Raw genomic sequence first — 21217 nt, forward strand, 5'->3', positions numbered from 1 at the left:
TGAGGTCATCAGAGATATAGTGGTACCGAGGTACTTAATCTCACTGCAGACAAGGAGAATGTTATCACTGAGAATAAAGTTAGGAAAAACTGCCCTTTTATCCTCTTTACTTTGCACAATCAGGATGCTACTCTTCTTGGCATTATACTTAACTAGCCCTTACCCGTTGTGAGATATTTGCCCCATCTTGTGGCCGTGGGGGGTACTGCACCCAGGCGCATTGCCCATGGGATCGTGTGGTGATGTAAAAACAATATTTGTACAGTAAATATGACAGTTGCGTCTGTAAAAAGTAGCCTAGGTCACTTCTGGGAGCGTGCACAATCTTTTTGGCATGGAGAGATGTGTGCTAATAGTGTGGCTCGGTCGGAGATAGACCACGTACAAAGACCACGGCTGTAAACGGCTGTTTTTATTCACTAATAAATTCATTATTAATCATTAATGTGTCAAATCGAAAATGTGTGAAAAGTGGGAGTGATTCGTGCAGTCAATGATGAGATAACGCTCTGTCAGTGACATTCAGAAATTCAGACATTCGCTGAATTATAGTATGATGATGATGATGATATCAAAGTCAATACCATACTGGGAACACATAAAAGCTGCTGTAAGCCTGCACTGTACGGGGAAATGATAACCAAATCGTACAGATCTGGTTCACAACAGTATTACCGATAACACAGCCAGTTTTACAGAGGTTCAGGTATAGATCATCCATGTACAGATTAAATAAAAAAGGAGATAAAATCCCGCCCCTGTCTGACCCCATTCCCAACATGAAATGGTTCCCGAATCGTGCAGTATCGCCCCACTTCACCTGCATCAGCTGATGTGCATACCAAAAGGCTAAAATCCTGATAATGTACTTGGGTATATACCCCTCTTTGGCACATTTTATCAAATAACTTAAAATGGTTTAGTCTATCAAATGCCCTGGACGCATCAATAAAACATAAACAACTATATTTTGCTATAATGTCCTTTAACGCAAAGATACACATATCTGTTCCGTATATTCTTTTAAAAACCAAACTGGTTGTCAGCTGTGGTTATATACTTTTCTATAGTCTGTTCAACAGGATATTCTCCAGCACTTTGGACAGTATGCTATAGCTAAAGCAATATAGGTCTGTAGTTATCCATATTATTAATTTTTGACAGGTACGAGCAGCACAGACGACATGGAATCTGGTAAAGCACCATGCTACAGGAACCCAGTAAGACATGAAGCAATAAAGTTTAAGACTGGCATATTTTAAATGTTCAGCTGAGATGATGTGATCCGGGCCGCATGATTTATTTTTTTCTAGACTCAATATTATACGTCCTCAGATCTAAACTGCCAGGTTCTCAGTGGAGTCAACCATATCAACTTCAAAATGCTTCACTCTTAAGACAGTTGAACAGATCATGATATAGTGTTGTCGCCACAATTCAGCAATATTGGCCGATCCACTCACTCCATCAATGGAGGACCGTAAGGGTCAAAGCAGCTGTTGTTGCACAGCTTTCTGGCCAGAGAGTCTGTCCTCATTTTATCCTCATTTGTAAGTGGTGCAAACCACTTATGTGTGTGGGTTCCTCAGTCCCTGCCTGGCTTTGCTGCCTGGCTGGCACGAAAACAGCATTGTTGTAACTCTGTCATTTCTCAACCGTTTCGGACACATGGCAAAATTGTGCCCCATAATTGTGGACCCACTGCCGTGTCTCTCTGTGTTCTTATTTTGTTCTGAACACACAACAAACCGTCTCCTTTCAGAATCGTCACCAGATGCTCCAGCTCGAGCCTCTGAGCAGACTGCTGGAGGAGAAGTGGAGCAGGTTCGCAGGTCGCATCTTTTTCCTCAACTTCCTGGTCTACGTCTTGTACCTGGTGGTGTTCACCATGGTCGCCTACAACAAGAAGGACAAGGTGAGCCAGACACCGAGGCAGCAGCAGGATCTGGGAGGGATTATCACTGCCAGCTCACTGAAGCACTGGTTCCCAAACGTTTTAGCCTAGCGGGCCGCGTGACCCAAAAGAGAAATTATAGACATTCCCCCGGACCCAAACTAATAAAAAAGAATAGCAGATCTACAAGCTCAAAACGTGATGCTCCGTGTTGTATACTATAAAACATTGGCCAAATTGTCGAATAGTATAAGAAAGAGGAAATGATTGTGAAAATAGCCGATCTACAAGCTCACTGCAGCGGCTCATCTGTGGAACCAAGTCAAACTAAACGTCGCCCATTTACCAACTTGGTCCGGGCGTACAGCCTGGCGGAACTGCTCAGCCTGGTATTCCTAAAGTAAAGTAAGTCAATTATACCTTAACCTCGGTAAAACTATGGCTAAACCTAACCCTATTCCTAAACTTAACCCCAGTAACACTATATGCCTGCACCCTAAAGTTATTTCCAACCTTATTCGCAGTCAAACAAAACATAGAATACAAAGAACCGCCTCACCGAGCGGTCGGCGTGAGAAAAAAACGATGGCGAGATTATTGATTATATGGGCGACGGTATATGGGCCTATACCTGGCCTATATATGCCTTGAGAAGCTCTTCTATAGTGTATATAGACTATAGGCTCACACTGATCCTTGCTGTCCGGTTCCTCCGCAGCCGCCGTTCTCCATCCAGCACACCACAGACGGCTACCTCTACCTCTCAGGTCAACTGCTGATGACACTGGCATCCTGCTACTTCTTCATCAGAGGGGTAATGTGTCCACTATGGCATCCTGCTACTTCTTCATCAGAGGGGTAATGTTTCCGCACTGGCCTCCTGCTACTTCTTCATCAGAGGGGTAATGTGTCCACTAGCTGGCCTCCTGCTACTAGTTCATCAGAGGGGTAATGTGTCCACTATATGGCCTCCTGCTACTTCTCCGTCAGAGGGGTATGTTTGGTTATCGGTATGTCACAAACTCTCAGAAACGGCACAAAGATGTATTTTTATTTACTCGAGTAGTCTTTTTGCAGTGGTGGAAAGTAACTAAGTACTGTACGTAACTTAAGTACAATTTGGAGGTATATGTACAGTACTTCACTTGAGTATTGCCGATTTCCAGTATACTTTCACTTCTACCAAATACTGTACTTTTACTCCTATTACATTTATTTGAAAGCTTTAGTTACTTTTTAGATTTGGATGGAGCACTTCAGCCCTATAGAGCACCGCAGTCCCCGCCCCCTTTCAGAAAAGCGAGTGGCCCAGGAAGTGGAAGCCCCATGCATTCTCCCATCGGCACTTTTAATATAATTTATTTAAAGACGGTTACGCCGCGGACAAAGCCAATTCGGATCGTGACGAATCATGACAATGAACACAATATTTTGGGCCGATCAAATAATTTATAAGACAAAAAACAAAACAAATAGTGTTGTCTCCTGACTTTCTTTTCTTCTTTCTAATGATTTGATCGTCCCAAAATATTGTGTTCATTGTCATGATTCGTCACGATCCGAATTGGCTTTGTCCGCGGCGTAACCGTCTTTAAATAAATTATATTAAAAGTGCCGATGGGAGAATGCATGGGGCTTCCACTTCCTGGGCCACTCGCTTTTCTGAAAGGGGGCGGGACTGCGGCGCTCTATACCTGTATATACATTTCAGCCCTTTGACAATAGCCGATCTACAAGCTCACAATGCGTCACATTGTGAGCTTGTAGATCTGCTACTTTCAAAAGATGTGTATACAGTACATTTAACTTGAAATGGGACATTTTGCATAGTGAGCACTTTCTACTTTTGGTACTTTAAGTAACCTAGGTCAAGTACATTTTGAATTCCTTGTAATAGAGTATAGTTTTGCATTGCAGTATTGATACTTTTACTTAAGTAAGACAATTGAGTACTTTATCCACCACAGAGAGCCACAGAGTAAGACAGAGTTACGACATTGAGGGGGCAGAAAACAGCCCGGTCACATGGTTCATGTACTCACACGAGCCCATAGACTCCAATGCATTTCGTATAAACTTTGTCCCCATTCAACAGAAGTCTATGTAGAAGAGCCTAGTGGCCCCATGAAGTGAACAGAGTTGTCTATTATTATACTTTTTGTCCATGAAATCCCCAGATAGTAGACATGAGGAGGAAACGTCCAAAGCTGCAGACGCTGCTGATTGACGGCTACAGTGAGATCCTGTTGTAAGTTACCACGGCGATTGTTCACCCACCCGTGCTCGCTCTCTGCTTTAACCCATTCTGACCTGAGATCAGATTCTAAAAATGTCAGTCGCTCTTCGATTTTTCTAAAATAGCAGACCTACAAGCTCGTAGCGCGCCACTCGGTGGCGCGCTATGAGCTTGTAGATCTGCTATTTTTTCAATAGCTAAAGCATAACATGATGCTAACACCAAAATGGGTGCCCGGTCAGAATGGGTTAAAGCATATAGGCCTATATTATGAAAGTATATCACTGGAAGAAATAGAAGATATATCACATCAGATGATGAAAGAGTATACACGACGACGCGTGTGATATTGTTCTGCCTGCATGCACACAAACTATATGCATTAAAAAAAAGGCCCAGTCTTTGATCATCACATCAGAGAAGCGTGCGTGCGTGTCATGGCCTGCTCATTATAGGCACTGTGTTCCTGGCAGTGTGCGAGAGCTATGTGTGCGTTTAGAAGCGGCTTTGTGTTTTGCATATACTGTACAATGTTTTTGCATCTCTCTGGGGGGGGGGGGAATCGTTGTTATTATATGTATATTCTGCTTTATAGTTTTGTGCAGAGCGCCTCTTGTTCCTGGTCCGTCTACACTGTTATGTATTCTGCTCCATAGTTTTGTGCAGAGCCTCTTGTTCCTGGTCCGTACACTGTTATGTATTCTGCTTCATATAGTTTTGTGCAGAGCCTCTTGTTCCTGGTCTGTGTACACTGTTATAGTATTCTGCTCCATAGTTTTGTGCAGAGCCTCTTGTTCCTGGCCTGTGCCGTGCTGTACTGCTGTGGGAGGCAGGAGTACCTGGGCTTCCTGGTGCTGTGTCTCGCTCTGAGCTGGATCAACCTGCTGTACTTCTCCAGAGGAAACAGACACATGGGCATCTATAGTGTTATGATACAGAAGGTACTAGCGATGGCTTCATATCGCGGGCGCACGCACACATGCACACGCGCACGCACACACACACACACACACACACACACACACACACACACAGAAAGTGGTGGAAAGTAACCAAGCACATTTACTTAAGTGCTGTACTTAAGTACAAGAGTATTTCCAATGCATTGTGAGCTCGTAGATCGGCTATTTTCAAAAGATTTTCATTCACTTGAAAACTTGAAATGGGGTCACATTCGGCATAGTGCGTATACTTTCTACTTTTGGTACTTTGAAGTACCTTTTTCAGTTTCAGTTCAGTTTATTTGTATTTATAGTGCAACGCGTCACCCCAAGGGGTCTATCTGTGCACTTCACAACAATGCACAGCAAAAAAAACAGCAATAAAAAGAACACAAAAGCGCGCTAACACAATAGCACAGTAACACAATAGCGAAGAAACACACAGTGAAGCATAATACAGCGTGTCTATCAACACACATGGCTGACATAAGTATACCATGCGATATAATATAGGACACTATGCTATACATCATCACAGATAGGTGTATAGAAATGCGTTCAGAGGATCCATTAATATAACATAGGGTTTTAAAGGTATATTCAGTGATTTCACTTAATTCAAATATCACTTATTTTTTTGTTTTGTTGTGATAATCCTCTCTACTATAGAGTGTGCTGACCATATAAGGAGTTCCTCCCTGTCACCAGTTAACCACCTGGGGGTCAAAAAACCTTAGGTTTCGTTTTTGACTCTCTATCCTGATTGGACGAAGGCTTAGGTCCCACAGCCAAAAACAAAACCTAAGGTTTTTTGAGTGAAATCACTGAATATACCTTTAAAAGCACAGGGCAGAGCGAGGTGAATATAGTGATTTCAGTGAAACTAGGTGGGAAAAAGATGGGTTTTACTGTAAGTCTAGATTAAAAAAGAAAATAGTCTATAGTGAGTTGGCATCTCTAACTGTTTGTGGGAGAGCATTCCAGAGACAGGGGGCACGATGCCCCCAACCCGTTGTTTTATTGTGGTGAGTAAGTGCAGTGGTAATACTTTTACTTAAAGGGACACTTCACCCTTTTTGCAAAAAAATATATGTTAATGACGTTTAGGAGCTTTAGAACACTTTCCTGAGGGTCTTTATGTGTGTAATATGTGGTTTTAGATATTTTAGATTGTAGCAGTGAGCCTGTTGTCTCTGATGTCATGGACACTGGGCTCACTTCCTTCCTGGACTACATGTTGTCTCAGTAAGACAGCTCTCCCCCCTATCCACAAGGAGGAGCAGTGCACCAAAGAATTATGGGAATTGTAGTCCAGGAAGGTAGACCAGTGTCCATGACATCAGAGACAACAGGCTCACTGCTACAATCTAAAATATCTAAAACCACATATTACACACATGTTAAATACCCCCAGGAAAGTGATCTAAAGCTTCTAAACGTCATTAACATATATTTTTTTGCAAAAAGGGTGAAGTGTCCCTTTAACCCTGTAAGACCTGGATATATTTCTACTTGAAAAAAAAAGAGATTTCAACCTTACTACTACTCTGTACTACTAGGACTTATGTTAAAAAATATGTAAAAAATATCTTTCACAATCACAAAAAAAACAAACATATATTGCAATTATTTGACTTACTTTTATTAGGGTTAAAGGTCAAAGGTCATAGGTTAAAAATTGTTCAAAATTCCAGACATTTTTAATTTGTGTGAATTTCAGCCTCTGTGGGGGGTATTTATAATATGCAAATATCATGATCAATGGCATTGCAATGAACATCAATGATGACGTTTAGGTGAAAAAATAACAGAAAAGAATAATAATTAATTAAAATTAAAATGTTACCGAAAAGCAACGCTGGTCTAGTGGTCTTACAGGGTAAAAAAAACCAAATTGAGTAATTATTTTCCTCCACTGCACACACCCCTCACTGCAGCTGGGATGTATATGTTGCTAAATAGCACTTTGAAATAATCAATATAAATTGGGCTTTCCTTTGTTTCTCTTTTGCAGATGATCCTTAGTGACATACTGCGTTTTCTCTTCGTCTACCTCGTCTTCCTGTTTGGATTCTCGGCAGGTATATCCTTGCATGTCCTCTCAAACCATTAACCCATTCTGACCTGAGATCAGATTCATACGAGGTTTCCACTGGACACACACTGGTCTGATTATAACCCATTCTGACCTGAGATCAGATTCTAAAAATGTCAGTCGTTCATTCTTCGATTTTTCAAAAAATAGCAGACCTACAAGCTCGTAGCGCGCCACTCGGTGGCGCGCTATGAGCTTGTAGCTCTGCTATTTTTCAATAGCTAAAGCATAACATGATGCCAACACCAAAATGGGTATCCCGTTCAGAATGGGTTAAGTCACTTCAAAATGAGATATCCCACCATCCGAAATGTCTCACAAATTGGTTGCAGGCATGAGTCACTATGAAATTATGTATAATTGAGCTTACTATATACGGTATTTGAAGGATTTTTGTCCACAAAATGGTAATATACCACTTTTAGAAGCTGCAATTCACAGCGTCTTCCCCCCTAATCATGCGTCAATTCTGTTTCCAAAATAGCAAGGTCTCTAAACTACCTCATATACCTTATCAGAGACAGAGGTAAATGTGCCAGCCGATGAGTGGGGTTTCTGTAACCCAAATTCCTTATTCTTGAGAGCTGTTGCTTTGTTCTTTGCCAGAATATAACATTATAAATGATTGGTTTTTGCTATTTTGACTGAAGCCATTTTGTTCAAGCCATTTTTGTACTGTGTACATCTTTCTATCTATGTTTTTTATTAGTTATTGAAGCGGTCAGTAAATGCAAAAACAAGACATCCACCGACTACAATGACCTGAGACATGTCATTAGTTAAAAAAAAATCATGTACACCATAATGAAACCATTTACATTTATATGCAACCTCTCATTCAGAAATGGTGTCTTCCCAAATCAAATGAAAAACGCAAAGTTTATCCCAGTCTTCAAAACAGGAAACAAACAACACTTTACAAACTATAATGAGACCAATTTCCTTGCTCTCACAGTTCTCAAAAATATTGGAGAAATTATTTGGGGGGGAGAGGCTGCCAACAGATCGCCTGCAATGGCACTGATTGAACTAACTGAAGAGATAATAAAAAAACATAGATGAAAAGATGTACACAGTACAAAAATGGCTTGAACAAAATGGCTTGAGTCAAAATAGCAAAAAAAACAATCATTTAAAATGTTATATTCTGGCAAAGAACAAAGCAAAAACAACAGAAAATAAATAAAAAGGGACGGTATAAAAATAGAACCACACGTTGAGCAAGCAAGGATACACGGTAGGGGGTCCAGCCAGTATAGTCTGTCATTACTGTAACATTAGCATAGAGAAGAAATCCTTCCCACTTCAGGTGGAACTGGTCTATTTCATTCTGCCCTTCACAGAGACGGATACGCCTTCATATGGTATCCTAATAAGTATGGTTATGCCAATAATATATGAACCTTTATTGAGAAAGGATATCCCCTTGAGATGCGTCATCTCGTTTTCGAGGGGGTCCAGCAACATACAGCAAGTACAGAGCGATACGTTAGACAGAAACGTTACAACAAGTACATCCATGCATACATTACAAAACAACACAGAAAGCTCTCCCAAGATGGCCGCTCCCACCCCACCTAATCACCCAGAGAATAAGGCACTTAACCCATTCTGACCTGAGATCAGACATTTTTAGAATCTGATCTCAGGTCAGAATGGGACAATCAGACCAGTGTGTGTCCAGTGAAAACCTCGTATGAATCTGATCTCAGGTCAGAATGGGTTAATCAGACCAGTGTGTGCCCAGTGGAAACCTCGTATGAATCTGATCTCAGGTCAGAATGGGTTAAGGCCCGTGAGCCAGCCTTAACACTACTCACACCTGTCGTCTCATTTTGCTGTTGTCCCAGCGGTGGTGACCCTGCTCATAGACCCTGCCGGGACCACCACCAACGGCAGCACCACCGCCACTCCTCCCGATGCCGCGGCGACCAACGGCAGCAGCGGCGGCAGAAGTCTTTTTGGGGGTGCCGCGCCGCCACCCCCCGAGGAGAACGGGGGCTGTCTGAAACCCAGCTACCGAAACATCTCCTACACCACCCTGGAGCTCTTCAAGTTCACCATCGGCATGGGCGACCTGGAGTTCACCGAGAGGTACATACGGACTACGGAGCAGTGTTGTTTTTGTCGACTAAGACTAAGACGAAAAATGTTCGTCGACTATACCTTTTTTCACTGACGAAAACTAAATGGAAATGAAATGAAAACTGAGCTACGATGACTAAAACTATAAGGCTAAATGTATTGACAATTTCGTCAACAGCTATAAAAACTAGACTAAAATGTTAGGAAGGGACTATAGTGGACAACAGATCCAGTATAAGTATTTTTTACACTTGGTTGCATGCTGGGAAATAGCAACTCTACAAGCTGACAACGACGCATGGTCAGCTTGTAGATCTGCTATTTTCAGCAAGTGAAAAAAACTGTCATTATACGACGGCATCAAGGCTCGCCAACATACGTTTTGTTCAACTATAAATCTACAGTTGATTTAGTCGACTGAAATATTATGACATTTAGTCGACTAAAACTAGACTAACACTATAAAACATTCCAGGTGACTAAAATGTGACTGCAACTAAATGAAAACTACATTCAAGAGACTACGACTAAAAACTAAAATCAAAAATGTGCTGCCAAAAACAACACTGTTACGGAGCTCCAGATGGATGGAGCTTGAAACCCTTTTTCGGGGCGGATTTGGGGGGGCGGCGGTGGCTCAGGGGGTAGTAGAGTGACCGGATGGGAACCGGCAAGGTTTTCCAGTTTGAACCCCTGTGGGCTCCCCCCCCAGAGTCGGTGTGGAAGTGTCCTTGAGCAAAAGACTCTGAACCCCTTATTGCTCCCGATGTGCCTTGCATGGTTTCCTCCGGCATCGCTGTGTGAATGTGTGGGTTGAATGTAATGCACAATATATGTAAAGCGCCTTGGATAATGGCGCTATATATATATATATATATAAATGCACCATTTACCAACCCGATTCCCCCTAAAAGAAAACCTGATAACAAGCTTATTGAGTATACCCGGTATCAATAAGCTTTGGGCTTAATAAAATGTAATCACGCTGGCACAAACATGTCCGTCTAAAAGTGTATATATACCTGCCAACCAGCGCTGCCCGGGTAAAACAAAATTGATGCTTTGAACATGACGGTACGCGCAACCAGCTAAACAGTTTCTTATTTTCCAAAAGCAAAAAAAAGGTCAATTGCCTTCCTGTCCGTTAGAAAAGTAGTTGGTAAAAGATACTGGTTCTGTTCAGGATGCAGCATCGGCGTCTCCCGTCTTTCCACAAAAAAATATTATATTATATTAAGAACCCGGCTCGATAAGCCTGATGATCCACAAAGACTATATATAACGAGCTTCCATCCCTATATATACAGGTACGAGTACAAGGAGGTGTTCTACGTGCTGCTCATCTCCTACATCATCCTCACCTACATCCTGCTGCTCAACATGCTCATCGCCCTCATGAGCCGCACCGTGGAGCAGATCACCGCCGAGAGCATGAGCATCTGGAAGCTACAGGTGAGCAGGTTACCCTCTAGAGAGCATGGGTAACTCGAAGCTACAGGTGAGCAGGTTACCCTCTAGAGAGCATGGGTAACTCGAAGCTACAGGTGAGCAGGTTACCCTCTAGACTAGAGCATGGGTAACTCCAGGTGAGCAGGTTACCCTCTAGAGAGCATGGGTAACTCGAAGCTACAGGTGAGCAGGTTACCCTCTAGACTAGAGCATGGGTAACTCCAGGTGAGCAGGTTACCCTCTAGAGAGCATGGGTAACTCGAAGCTACAGGTGAGCAGGTTACCCTCTAGACTAGAGCATGGGTAACTCGAAGCTACAGGTGAGCAGGTTACCCTCTAGACTAGAGCATGGGTAACTCGAAGCTACAGGTGAGCAGGTTACCCTCTAGAGAGCATGGGTAACTCGAAGCTACAGGTGAGCAGGTTACCCTCTAGAGAGCATGGGTAACTCGAAGCTACAGGTGAGCAGGTTACCCTCTAGAGAACATGGGCATCTGGAAGATCAGCCCCTATAGGGGTTCTCAACGTCTTTGGCTGGGGACCCCCGGAAATGCTTTGGCCATGTCTCACAAATTTCCGGGGGTCCCAAGCCAAAAACGTTGAGAACCCGTGCCCTATACCTAGAGCACCGGCAGGTACAGTAGATGCAGATTATGCAAAAGAAAATGCAAATTTTCAGGAAATTAAGAAAACCTCATATTTTTTAAAACAAAGCAATACGTTCTCATCAAAGTTGGTGTTGTGACTTTATATTATTGTCAATTACTTGCATGAGAGGGGGAGAGGTGGTGGAGTTAGTTATTTTAGCAGACATGAGTTTGAGGGTCCAATGGAGTTAAGAGGTTTTGTCCCAAGCGGGTTTTTTTTGTACTATACTTTTCATTGGTTCAATATTTTCGAAACAACACACAGACGTAAAGGGTGTTCAATAGCACTGATTTATGCCACAAAAAAAAAAAAAATCTAAAACCTCACAAATGGAGTTAGGAGGTTTCCTCCCGACAGCAACGTAATATACTATAGTAAAAAACATGTGAGCGTATATATGTGCTCAGGGGAGGGAAACGTTTTCCTCGCGATTCCTTGCGAAGCGCCGCGGAAGCATGAGCGCGCGTCACAGAGCGCATGTTCCCGGGACTTATAAGTCCCGGAAAGGATGCGTTGTGATTGGCCAGCTGTCACTTGAGTGGCAGCGTGACGTAACGTAGCCTTCCACACTTCCCGCTGCGTATACTTTCTTCCCCCAGTGTAAATTCTTCCGCCCCATCTTCAACACAACGAACTGCAGCGGCCAATAATGGCGCATCTATTTTTCTATGTGCTTCAGAGGGCCATCACCATCCTGGACCTGGAGAAGGGCCTGCCTCGCTGTCTGAGGGACAAGTTCCGCTCTGGGGTGGAGAAGGATCTCAGCACCACGGCTGGAGGGGACCGTGACCGCCGACGGTGCTTCAGGTTTGTCTTATAACACATTCTGACCTGAGATCAGATTCATATACGAGGTTTCCACTGGACACACACTACTGGTCTGATTAACCCATTCTGACCTGAGATCAGATTCTACAAAATGTCACAGTCGTTCTTCGATTTTTCAAGAATAGCCGACCTACAAGCTCGTAGGCGCTATTTTTCAATAGCTAAAGCATAACATGATGCTAACACCAAAATGGGTTCCCGTTCAGAATGGGTTAAGTTTAGGGGTGGGTGGGCAAACATTGAAGACGGAGAGGGCCAACGTGTAGTTCCACACTCGCTCCAGAGGGGCCACGTTGTTGCGTATACTGTCGTAGAAAAAATGGCAGATCTACAAGTTCAAAAACGCGTCGCAGTGCGGCGTGTTTTGAGCTTGTAGATTTTGAGCTTGTTGAATTGAAAACCTGAATTCTTTTTTTTTCTTTTGAAAAAACCCCTAAATTGCTCCTGATGTGCTGGTTGGTTGCCTTGCATGGTTTCCACTGCCATCGGTGTGTGAATGTGTGTGTGAATGTGCGTGCGTGAATTGAGTCTATGTAAAGCGCCTTGGATAAAGGCGCTATATATACTGTATAAATGCATTTACCATTTTTACATACACATATATATCTTTAAAAAATCCAGGTGAGTATTATGTCAGTATCATGGTCAGTATCTTGGCCTTAGGATATAGGGTATAGGATACATTGTGTGCAAGAAATCAACTTTGAAAAATATTTGTAATTTTAACATTGATCGCTTTCCATCCATTTCATAATAACAACCTATAGTAGTGCAACAAAGGGGGCGGGGTTTAGACTCTAATAACAACGAACCAGAGACGAAGGTGTTTTTTCTCTCGAAAACGCACGAATCAGAGCCTATTTGTCCTTGGACGATGCAAAAACGCTAATCCACGCCTTTGTTTTTTCTCGGCTTGACTACTGCAATGCACTTTTTTCAGGACTGCCTAAGAAAACAACTGACAGATTACAACTTGTCCAAAATGCAGCAGCCCAGAGTTTTAACTAGAACTAAGATGAGAGAACATATTACTCCAGTTTTTTTGGCATCACTGCACTGGCTTCCGGTTGTTTTTAGGATTGATTTTAAAATTATTTTACTTGTCTATAAAGCTCTCAATGGTCTCGCACCTTCCTACCTACATGACTGCCTGCCTAAATATGTCCCAAACCGCCCCCCTAAGGTCTTCCACTGCTGGCCTGCTCGCTTTGCCAAAAAAAATGGCAACAAAAAAATACGGGGAAGCAGCTTTTTGCTTCTACGGGCCGTCGGCATGGAACAAGCTCCCACTGTATCTTCGTCAGGCATGCCTCTGTAGACATTTTTAAAGCACAGCTCAAGACCCACTTCTACAACATTGCTTTTAATTGATCTTTTATTTTTGTTATTCATGTCCTCACTGTATTGCACTACTGCTTGTTTTTAATGTTGTTGCCTTGCTTTTCTTTTATCCTCCATTTTTCTGTAAAGCACTTTGGAGCTGCATTTCATGTCATGAAAGGTGCTATACAAATAAAGTTTTATTATTATTATTATTATTATTATTATTATTAACTTACTCAACGTGAACCATATCAGACGCTGCTCCTGCGAGGGTATTGAAGTGGACGAGCTCCGCGCACTCCTCCTCCTCCTCCTCGGTGGTGAGCCGTCTCCGTGTCTCCATGACAGCTGACTGACGTGTCGCACGGCGCGCTATAATTGGTGCACGTGTGTTTTCCTCCCGTGTCTCTCCTCCAGGGTGGAGGAAGTCAACTGGAACAGATGGAACATAAACCTGGGCATAATCAACGAGGAGCCGGGGGACCGCGAGCGGGCCGTCCCGTCTCCCACAGCGCACAGCCCGGCCGACGGCATCAGAGGTATGGATGACCTGAGATCAGATTCATACGAGGTTTCCACTAGGACACACACTGGTCTGATGAACCCATTCTGACCTGAGATCAGATTCTAAAAAAATGTCAGTCGTTCTTCGATTTTTCAAAAAATAGCAGACCTATACAAGCTCGTAGCGCGCCACTCGGTGGCGCGCTATGAGCTTGTAGGTCTGCTATTTTTCAATAGCTAAAGCATAACATGATGCTATAACACCGAAATGGGTTCCCGTTCAAAATGGGTTAATGGGTCTGTAACTCTGAGAGTGTGTACAAATGGAACCAAATGGACTCTTTTAATGGGTCGGTAACTCTGAGAGTGTGTACAAATGGAACCAAATGGACTCTTTTAATGGGTCGGTAACTCTGAGAGTGTGTACAAATGGAACCAAATGGACTCTTTTAATGGGTCGGTAACTCTGAGAGTGTGTACAAATGGAACCAAATGGACTCTTTTAATGGGTCGGTAGCTCTGAGAGTGTGTACAAATGGAACCAAATGGACTCTTTTAATGGGTCGGTAACTCTGAGAGTGTGTACAAATGGAACCAAATGGACTCTTTTAATGGGTCGGTAACTCTGAGAGTGTGTACAAATGGAACCAAATGGACTCTTTTAATGGGTCGGTAACTCTGAGAGTGTGTACAAATGGAACCAAATGGACTCTTTTAATGGGTCGGTAACTCTGAGAGTGTGTACAAATGGAACCAAATGGACTCTTTTAATGGGTCGGTAACTCTGAGAGTGTGTACAAATGGAACCAAATGGACTCTTTTAATGGGTGGTAACTCTGAGAGTGTGTACAAATGGAACCAAATGGACTCTTTTAATGGGTCGGTAACTCTGAGAGTGTGTACAAATGGAACCAAATGGACTCTTTTAATGGGTCGGTAACTCTGAGAGTGTGTACAAATGGAACCAAATGGACTCTTTTAATGGGTCGGTAACTCTGAGAGTGTGTACAAATGGAACCAAATGGACTCTTTTAATGGGTCGGTAACTCTGAGAGTGTACAAATGTATACACTCTCAGAGTTAAATTAACATTGATTTTACAATATAAATTGGGGGTCCCAGAGATAGAAATGCCATTAAATGGGGGGTCCGTAGACTAATGCATGTCAAACTGGGGGGGGGGGGGGTCCTTGAAATTAAACGGGTTGAGCATCACTGCTAGAGCCGTAAAAATGTTCTCTTAATAAGGGGGCCCCTGGCATATATTTTCAAACGGGGGTCCGCGGGGCTAATTAGTGTCAATCTGGGGGTCCTTGACATGAAAAAGTTTGGGGACCACTGCCATAACGTACTGTATGTACACTATAGTGTTGATTTTGACAGCAAATTTAGATTTTGACTTTAGTCAGTCTTTAGATTTTAGTTTAGTCATATAGTCTTTTGAATAAAACTTAATTTAGTTTTAGTCACATTTTAGCCGTTAGTTATAGTCTAGTTTTAGTCGACTGAATAGCATCGGATTTTAGTCGACTAAATCTGCAGTCGATTCAGTCGGCTAAAATGTACTTCGGCGGGCCTTGATGTCGTCATAATGGCTGATTTTACACTTGGTTTACGTGCTGAAAATAACAGATCTACAAGCCCACAACGGGTCACGCTGCGACGCGTTGTGAGCGTGTGGATCTGCTATTTTCAGAGCGCAGCCAAACATAAAATGACTTATGTATACTGGATCTCTTCTCCACTATAGTCCTGACCCTTTTAGTCTGGTTTGTATTCGTTGACAAAATTGTCAGTATATTCAGTCTTGTAGTTATAGTCATTGTAGCTTTAATTGAGTTTTCCTGAGTGGAAGAAATGTAGTCGACACCCATTTTTCGACTAAATCTTAACCTTTATTTAACCAGTAAAATCACATTGAGACTGTGTCTCTTTTACAAGTGGGAACTGGCCAAGAGGCAGAAATAAAATTACACTTCAATTGGTATTGAAGTGTAATTTTATTTCTGCCTCTTGGCCATCATCAATGTTACATTTTGAACCAGCAAATACAACATCCATAATACACCTTAAAGTACCTATATGCATAAATACAACAAGTCACCTGTTTTTTTTTTAGTAGCAGGGCAAAATACACCATAATACACAATCTCCACGATCTGAGCCGATATAATAGATTTATAGGCATGAACATAGGCTATAGTACATATCCAAACATGTGCAAGTGTTGGATTGTACATCAAAGATGATCCTTTTGAAAGCTCTCAAGGGAACTTTCAAAGCCAATTTTAGTCTGGACTGTAGATCATTCCACGACCAAGGGCCAAAGAAGGCCAGACATTTTTTACCCCCCTCAGATTTGAATGCTGGTACTACACGCCAAGCATTTGACCTGAGGTTTAGGCCGTTTTGGACCAGATCGAATTTGGATGAAATGTAAGACGGCAGGTCACCCAGAATGGCTTTATAAATGAAAATATGCCAATGCCGAAGCCTGCGAGCTGCCAATGAGAACCAACCGACTGCAGCATACACCGTGCAGTGATGTGTTCTGAAAGGTGCATTTGTTATGAATCTCAATGCAGCATGGTATAATAGGGGATCCAATTTGGTCAAGGATGAGGAGCAGGCAAACCTATAAATGGTATCACCATAATCCAATTGGGACAGAAAGAGACCAATGACAAGTTTTTTTACGAGCTGAGCAAGCAAAACAAGCCTTCAATCTGTAGAAGCTAACCCAGAGTGAATTTAAGCTTTTTTTGCACAAAGAATCAATATGAAATTTGAAATTAAGGTGTTTATCCAACCAAAAGCCAAGGTATTTGTATCGTTGCCATCCACTCAATGGGAGTTCCATCGAGAGTGGAGAGACTCAATTGAGCTGAAATAGCTCGTGGAGTGAACTTTAGTTTTGGGTAGGCGTGATGTGACCATAGAGTTATTATGGATGTGACCGGTTCATGCTCTGCAATTCCCCGTTTGTCCACAGGGAGGAGCTGGAGAGGAGTCTTCAGGGAAGCCAGCCGCTACACTCGGCAAAGACATCATGGCCGACAGACACAACAACAGACACAACAACAAACCACAGAGATGAGCCCTTTGTCCTCCAGTCCGGTCTGAAGCAGTGGCTCCCAAAGTGGGGTCCGGGGACCCCGCCCCCCCAGGGGTCCCTGAGGGAGTTCCACGGGGTCCCCAGCTAAGTGATAGTTATAGGAACCAAATGGACCCTTATATGGGTCTGTAACTCTCGCAGAGTTAAATTAACATTGATTTTACAATTGGGGGTCCCAGAGATATAGAAATAATACCATTAAACGGGGGACCGTATAGCCTAATTCAGGTCAAACCTGCATGGGGGTCCTTGAAATGAAAAATGGTTGAGAGTCACTGCTATAGAGCCATAAAAAGCTTCTCTTATGGGGGTCCTTGGCATATCGTTTCTAATGGGGGTCCGCGGGCTAATAAATGAGTGTCCCATTTGGGGGTCCTTGACATGAAAAAGCTTGAGAAACAACTGGTCTAAACGAGACCGCAGAGAACGTGCACCGTTTCTGTCACATTCTGTCTCTCCCTCAGTCTGTGACTCCACACTGGCCACTCCCATATCCCATTCCAGCACACCCAGTTCACCCAGTTCCATTTACACACCTGTCTTCAACTACCTCATCAGCCCAGCAGTGAACACTTCTCCAATCAACCTGCTCACTACTATATAAACTGGACTCGGTACAAACACTCATTGTCAGTTCATAACCTGGTGTCATTGATGTCCTGCTACCTGTTCCTGTTTTGACTGTTATGTCATTCTTGATTGCCTGGTTCCTTACCTGCATATTTCAGTGTAAGATTCTGCCTTTCTTTATTAAATACTTTCTATTCTACTTATCTACTACTTGTTTGTTGTGACTTTGCATCTGGGTTCAACTCTCTGTCTGCATCCTTGACAGTTTCACGGGGACACATTTCAACCAGATGTTTGAGGTGGCGCTATACAGTACATACAACACAAACATTGAATGACAATGAATGACGATGAATGGCCATCTTTGAGCGTTTGTATACAAAACGCATGCACATTGTGTAAACGCAAACATTTGATGATGACGAAGGTGAGGACGCAAATTGTGATTGTGCCGGAATGAGATGATGTATGATGATGTACGATGATGGCGAAGTTCGAGCGCCCCTCACTTGACACACGGGTGTGATTTTTTTCTATTTCATTTTGATTATTATTATAATTATTGTGTTCAGCTCTCCGCGGAACACAAATGATAGGATGTGCTACGTCTAGTCTGTGACTGTCCTGGCTGCCATTCTTCGTTATGTCCCAGATGAGACCGACCTACTTTAATAATACTGCCAAATTGGTGGTGAGGAAATGACTGTATATACTGTTATTATTGTTACAGTATTACTGCAGTGCTGCTGACACACTGACAACAAGTACGTGTTCCCTATATATAATAATTATAGAGAGATATCTGGGGGCGCTGCTGTTGAAATGCCAGGATAACACGTCAATGGACTTTAGGGGTGTTCAGGCTTTCGAAATCTCTTAGTGTGCTTCCGTCACCCGTATTGTCAGAAGAAAAGCCATCTTTATTTGCTATTACTATTGTTCCTATAGCCTCGGTCGGAAACCCAGACGTTTTTATTTCCACGGAGCGAAAAAAAAAAAAGTCTGGGTCCGAGACGAGTCCACTTCAATTCGGCATAGAGTAGCAGCGCAAACATCGCTCACTCTCTGCTGATTTCTGATCGTCTGCACCTTTGTTAAATTGGCACACATGTACACACACACACACACTCTCTCTCTGTCACTCTAAGTAATTAGTCTCATGTCGCGCAGAGCTGCGCATAGTTTGCCTATGTCATAGAAAGCATATAGGTGAGTTCCAGGCTATATTGTTCCCTGCTTTTGCAAAAAAAAACAATAAATAATCTTGAGTGAGTGTGCTGATGAAAGCGTTGTGCCTGGCCCCCCCACTGTGTGCCCTTTATAGAATTCCCATTTTCACCGGCGCCAGACAGGACTGAATCTATCGCAGCCGCCCTCATGCAGATTTCACAGCTTGCGCCGTCTACTGTATAACGTCTCGCTTCTATTAAGACAGAGGCTCGGGATCGATGGCACGAAAGCAAATAAATTGGTGCAATTACTACCTCAAGCACAGGCTGTGCAGGACATGATGTGGCACGGAGAAGGTGCGGTGGGGGGCCTTTTTTCTTTTTAGCAACACACTTAGACATAATACTTATTCCTTATCGTGGTTTTACGGGACATTCTTCAGTATAAAGGCTTATTATTTAAGCTTCAAAGATTCAACCGCGACGAATGAATGCAGAGGTCTGGTGAAATCTTTCTAAATGAGCTCTTCTTAGTCGCTGACCACTGTGAAATTGACGTCGTCAATTGAGCGGTGACGGAAGAAGTATGTGTGTGCATTTTGAGAGGCGCTATAGCCCCTCCGAAGCCCAGCTTTCCTGGCTGAGCAAAGTATACATCTATATCTATAAATGGACCAAGTCTCTCTCTCTGTGTGTGTGTGTGTGTGTGTGTGTGTGTGTGTGTGTGTACGTCTGTCTGTACATCTGTAATCCACGTAACTCAACAGGAACCGTTCACCCGCACCCACTTCAAATTCGACACACGCGTTCCACACCCCCCACAGGGAGTGCAGGGGGTGCAGGTATCGACTCGGTCAGACCCATACGGTATATAGTCCAGAACCACCACAAAAGGCTTCGGGCCCGCGGCCACAGCATGACATCACAAGGTCTCTGCCCGGGGCCAGACTCCATATTATTTGGGCATGCCCCAAACCGACTTCTGACATCATTCTGACACAGACTGATTAAACTCCATATTATTTGGGCATGCCTGACAAAGACCTCTATTTATGGGCATAAACGGGGATATACCGCTGACATCACTTCTGACATCACGATATAAGTGCCCGGTGTCGAGTCGGTAAGACCCCACGGTTGTCCAGAACCGCCACAAAAGGCCCCTGCCCGGGCTCTGGGTATATAGGGCCCCCTGCCCAGTCTCCCACGGGCACTGGCCCCCCCCTGGGCTCCGTATAGTTATCTACCAGTAAGACGCGCAAACGCGGGAAGCGAACGCAGCGAACGAGACCCTGCAGATCATGTCACAATAAACCTGCAAAACCCCATATATGGACAGGACAATCCTGATACTGGCATGGACTCCATTGGCTTCATTTGACCATGCCTGACATGGAACCCCATATATGGGCCATGAAAGAGACACGTAGACATGAGATTTACAAGAACAACAAGGCCTCAGCGACCTCTAAAGGGCCCCTTGTATGAAACATAGAGGATAGACAACAATGTTGACGAGAGAGAGGAAAAAGAAGGAAAAAAGAACGCTCTGGGTCATCCAATGATTCTGAAAATATCTTGCGAACGCAGTGAGCACTAACTATGAGACCTAGCAGATCATGTCTGTCTGTCTGTCTGTGTGTCACGCTTTTGTGCCCATATATGGAGCTGAGTGATTTGTTTGTGATTGATGCAACACACTCCATATTTGGACGTATAGCCAAGGGCCATGATGAACGCAGGAACGTGGACAAGGCCCTGCTTCGAATGCACGAACAAGCTGGAACATGCCCACGAACAAGTATAACTACGTTGCGTTCGCTTCCCGCGTTTGCGCGTCTTACTTGTTATATTATACTATATATTATACTAGAATTCATTTTATTGTCTGTGTATGCATTATAATTGTAGTTATACAGTACCTCCCACTGATTTGGCTAGCCAATTACAATGTCAAGCCACCCTTGTGATCATGTATAAAGTAATTTGGAGGGGATTTATCCCCCAAAAATAATGTTTTTGCAACAAACAGTTTTTTTTTTTTTGCATTTGCGGCGCCCCCTATGGATGGAAATGGAATTGCTTGTGGCTCTGTGTTGATGCCATCACCCACGACATGTGATTCAAATTTGGGGTGGATTGGTTTGGTTCATGATTTGAGCCATTTTTTTGTAAAATAGGCCCCTCCCACTAACTTCGGAAGCCAGTCATATAGATATCTCTATATATGGGCATGAAAGGGAAAGGATACTAAACCATAAACCTGCAAATCCCCATATATGTACAGGACAATCCTGATACTGCAGGCATAGACTCCATTGGCTCCATTTGACCATGCCTGACATGGATCCCCATATATG

At 43.2% G+C, this 21217-nt stretch overlaps 1 protein-coding gene across 1 annotated transcript in view; it reads left to right on the forward strand.

The window, feature by feature from the left end:
* The window catches only part of trpv1 (transient receptor potential cation channel, subfamily V, member 1), a 37156-nt gene extending 19338 nt beyond the window's left edge, over positions 1-17818 (forward strand). The window contains exons 8-17 of the mRNA XM_080779599.1: positions 1763-1915; positions 2613-2708; positions 4072-4142; positions 4906-5071; positions 7086-7152; positions 9017-9260; positions 10559-10703; positions 12028-12155; positions 13917-14038; positions 16996-17818. Coding sequence (XP_080635725.1) covers positions 1763-1915; positions 2613-2708; positions 4072-4142; positions 4906-5071; positions 7086-7152; positions 9017-9260; positions 10559-10703; positions 12028-12155; positions 13917-14038; positions 16996-17126 — 1323 coding nt within the window. The 3' untranslated portion in view covers positions 17127-17818. The remainder of the gene's footprint in view (positions 1-1762; positions 1916-2612; positions 2709-4071; positions 4143-4905; positions 5072-7085; positions 7153-9016; positions 9261-10558; positions 10704-12027; positions 12156-13916; positions 14039-16995) is intronic.
* Positions 17819-21217: the final 3399 nt, after the last annotated feature.

Source organism: Protomyctophum bolini, assembly GCF_963924005.1.
Source record: "Protomyctophum bolini genome assembly, chromosome: 13".
NCBI classification, from domain to species: Eukaryota; Metazoa; Chordata; class Actinopteri; order Myctophiformes; family Myctophidae; genus Protomyctophum; species Protomyctophum bolini.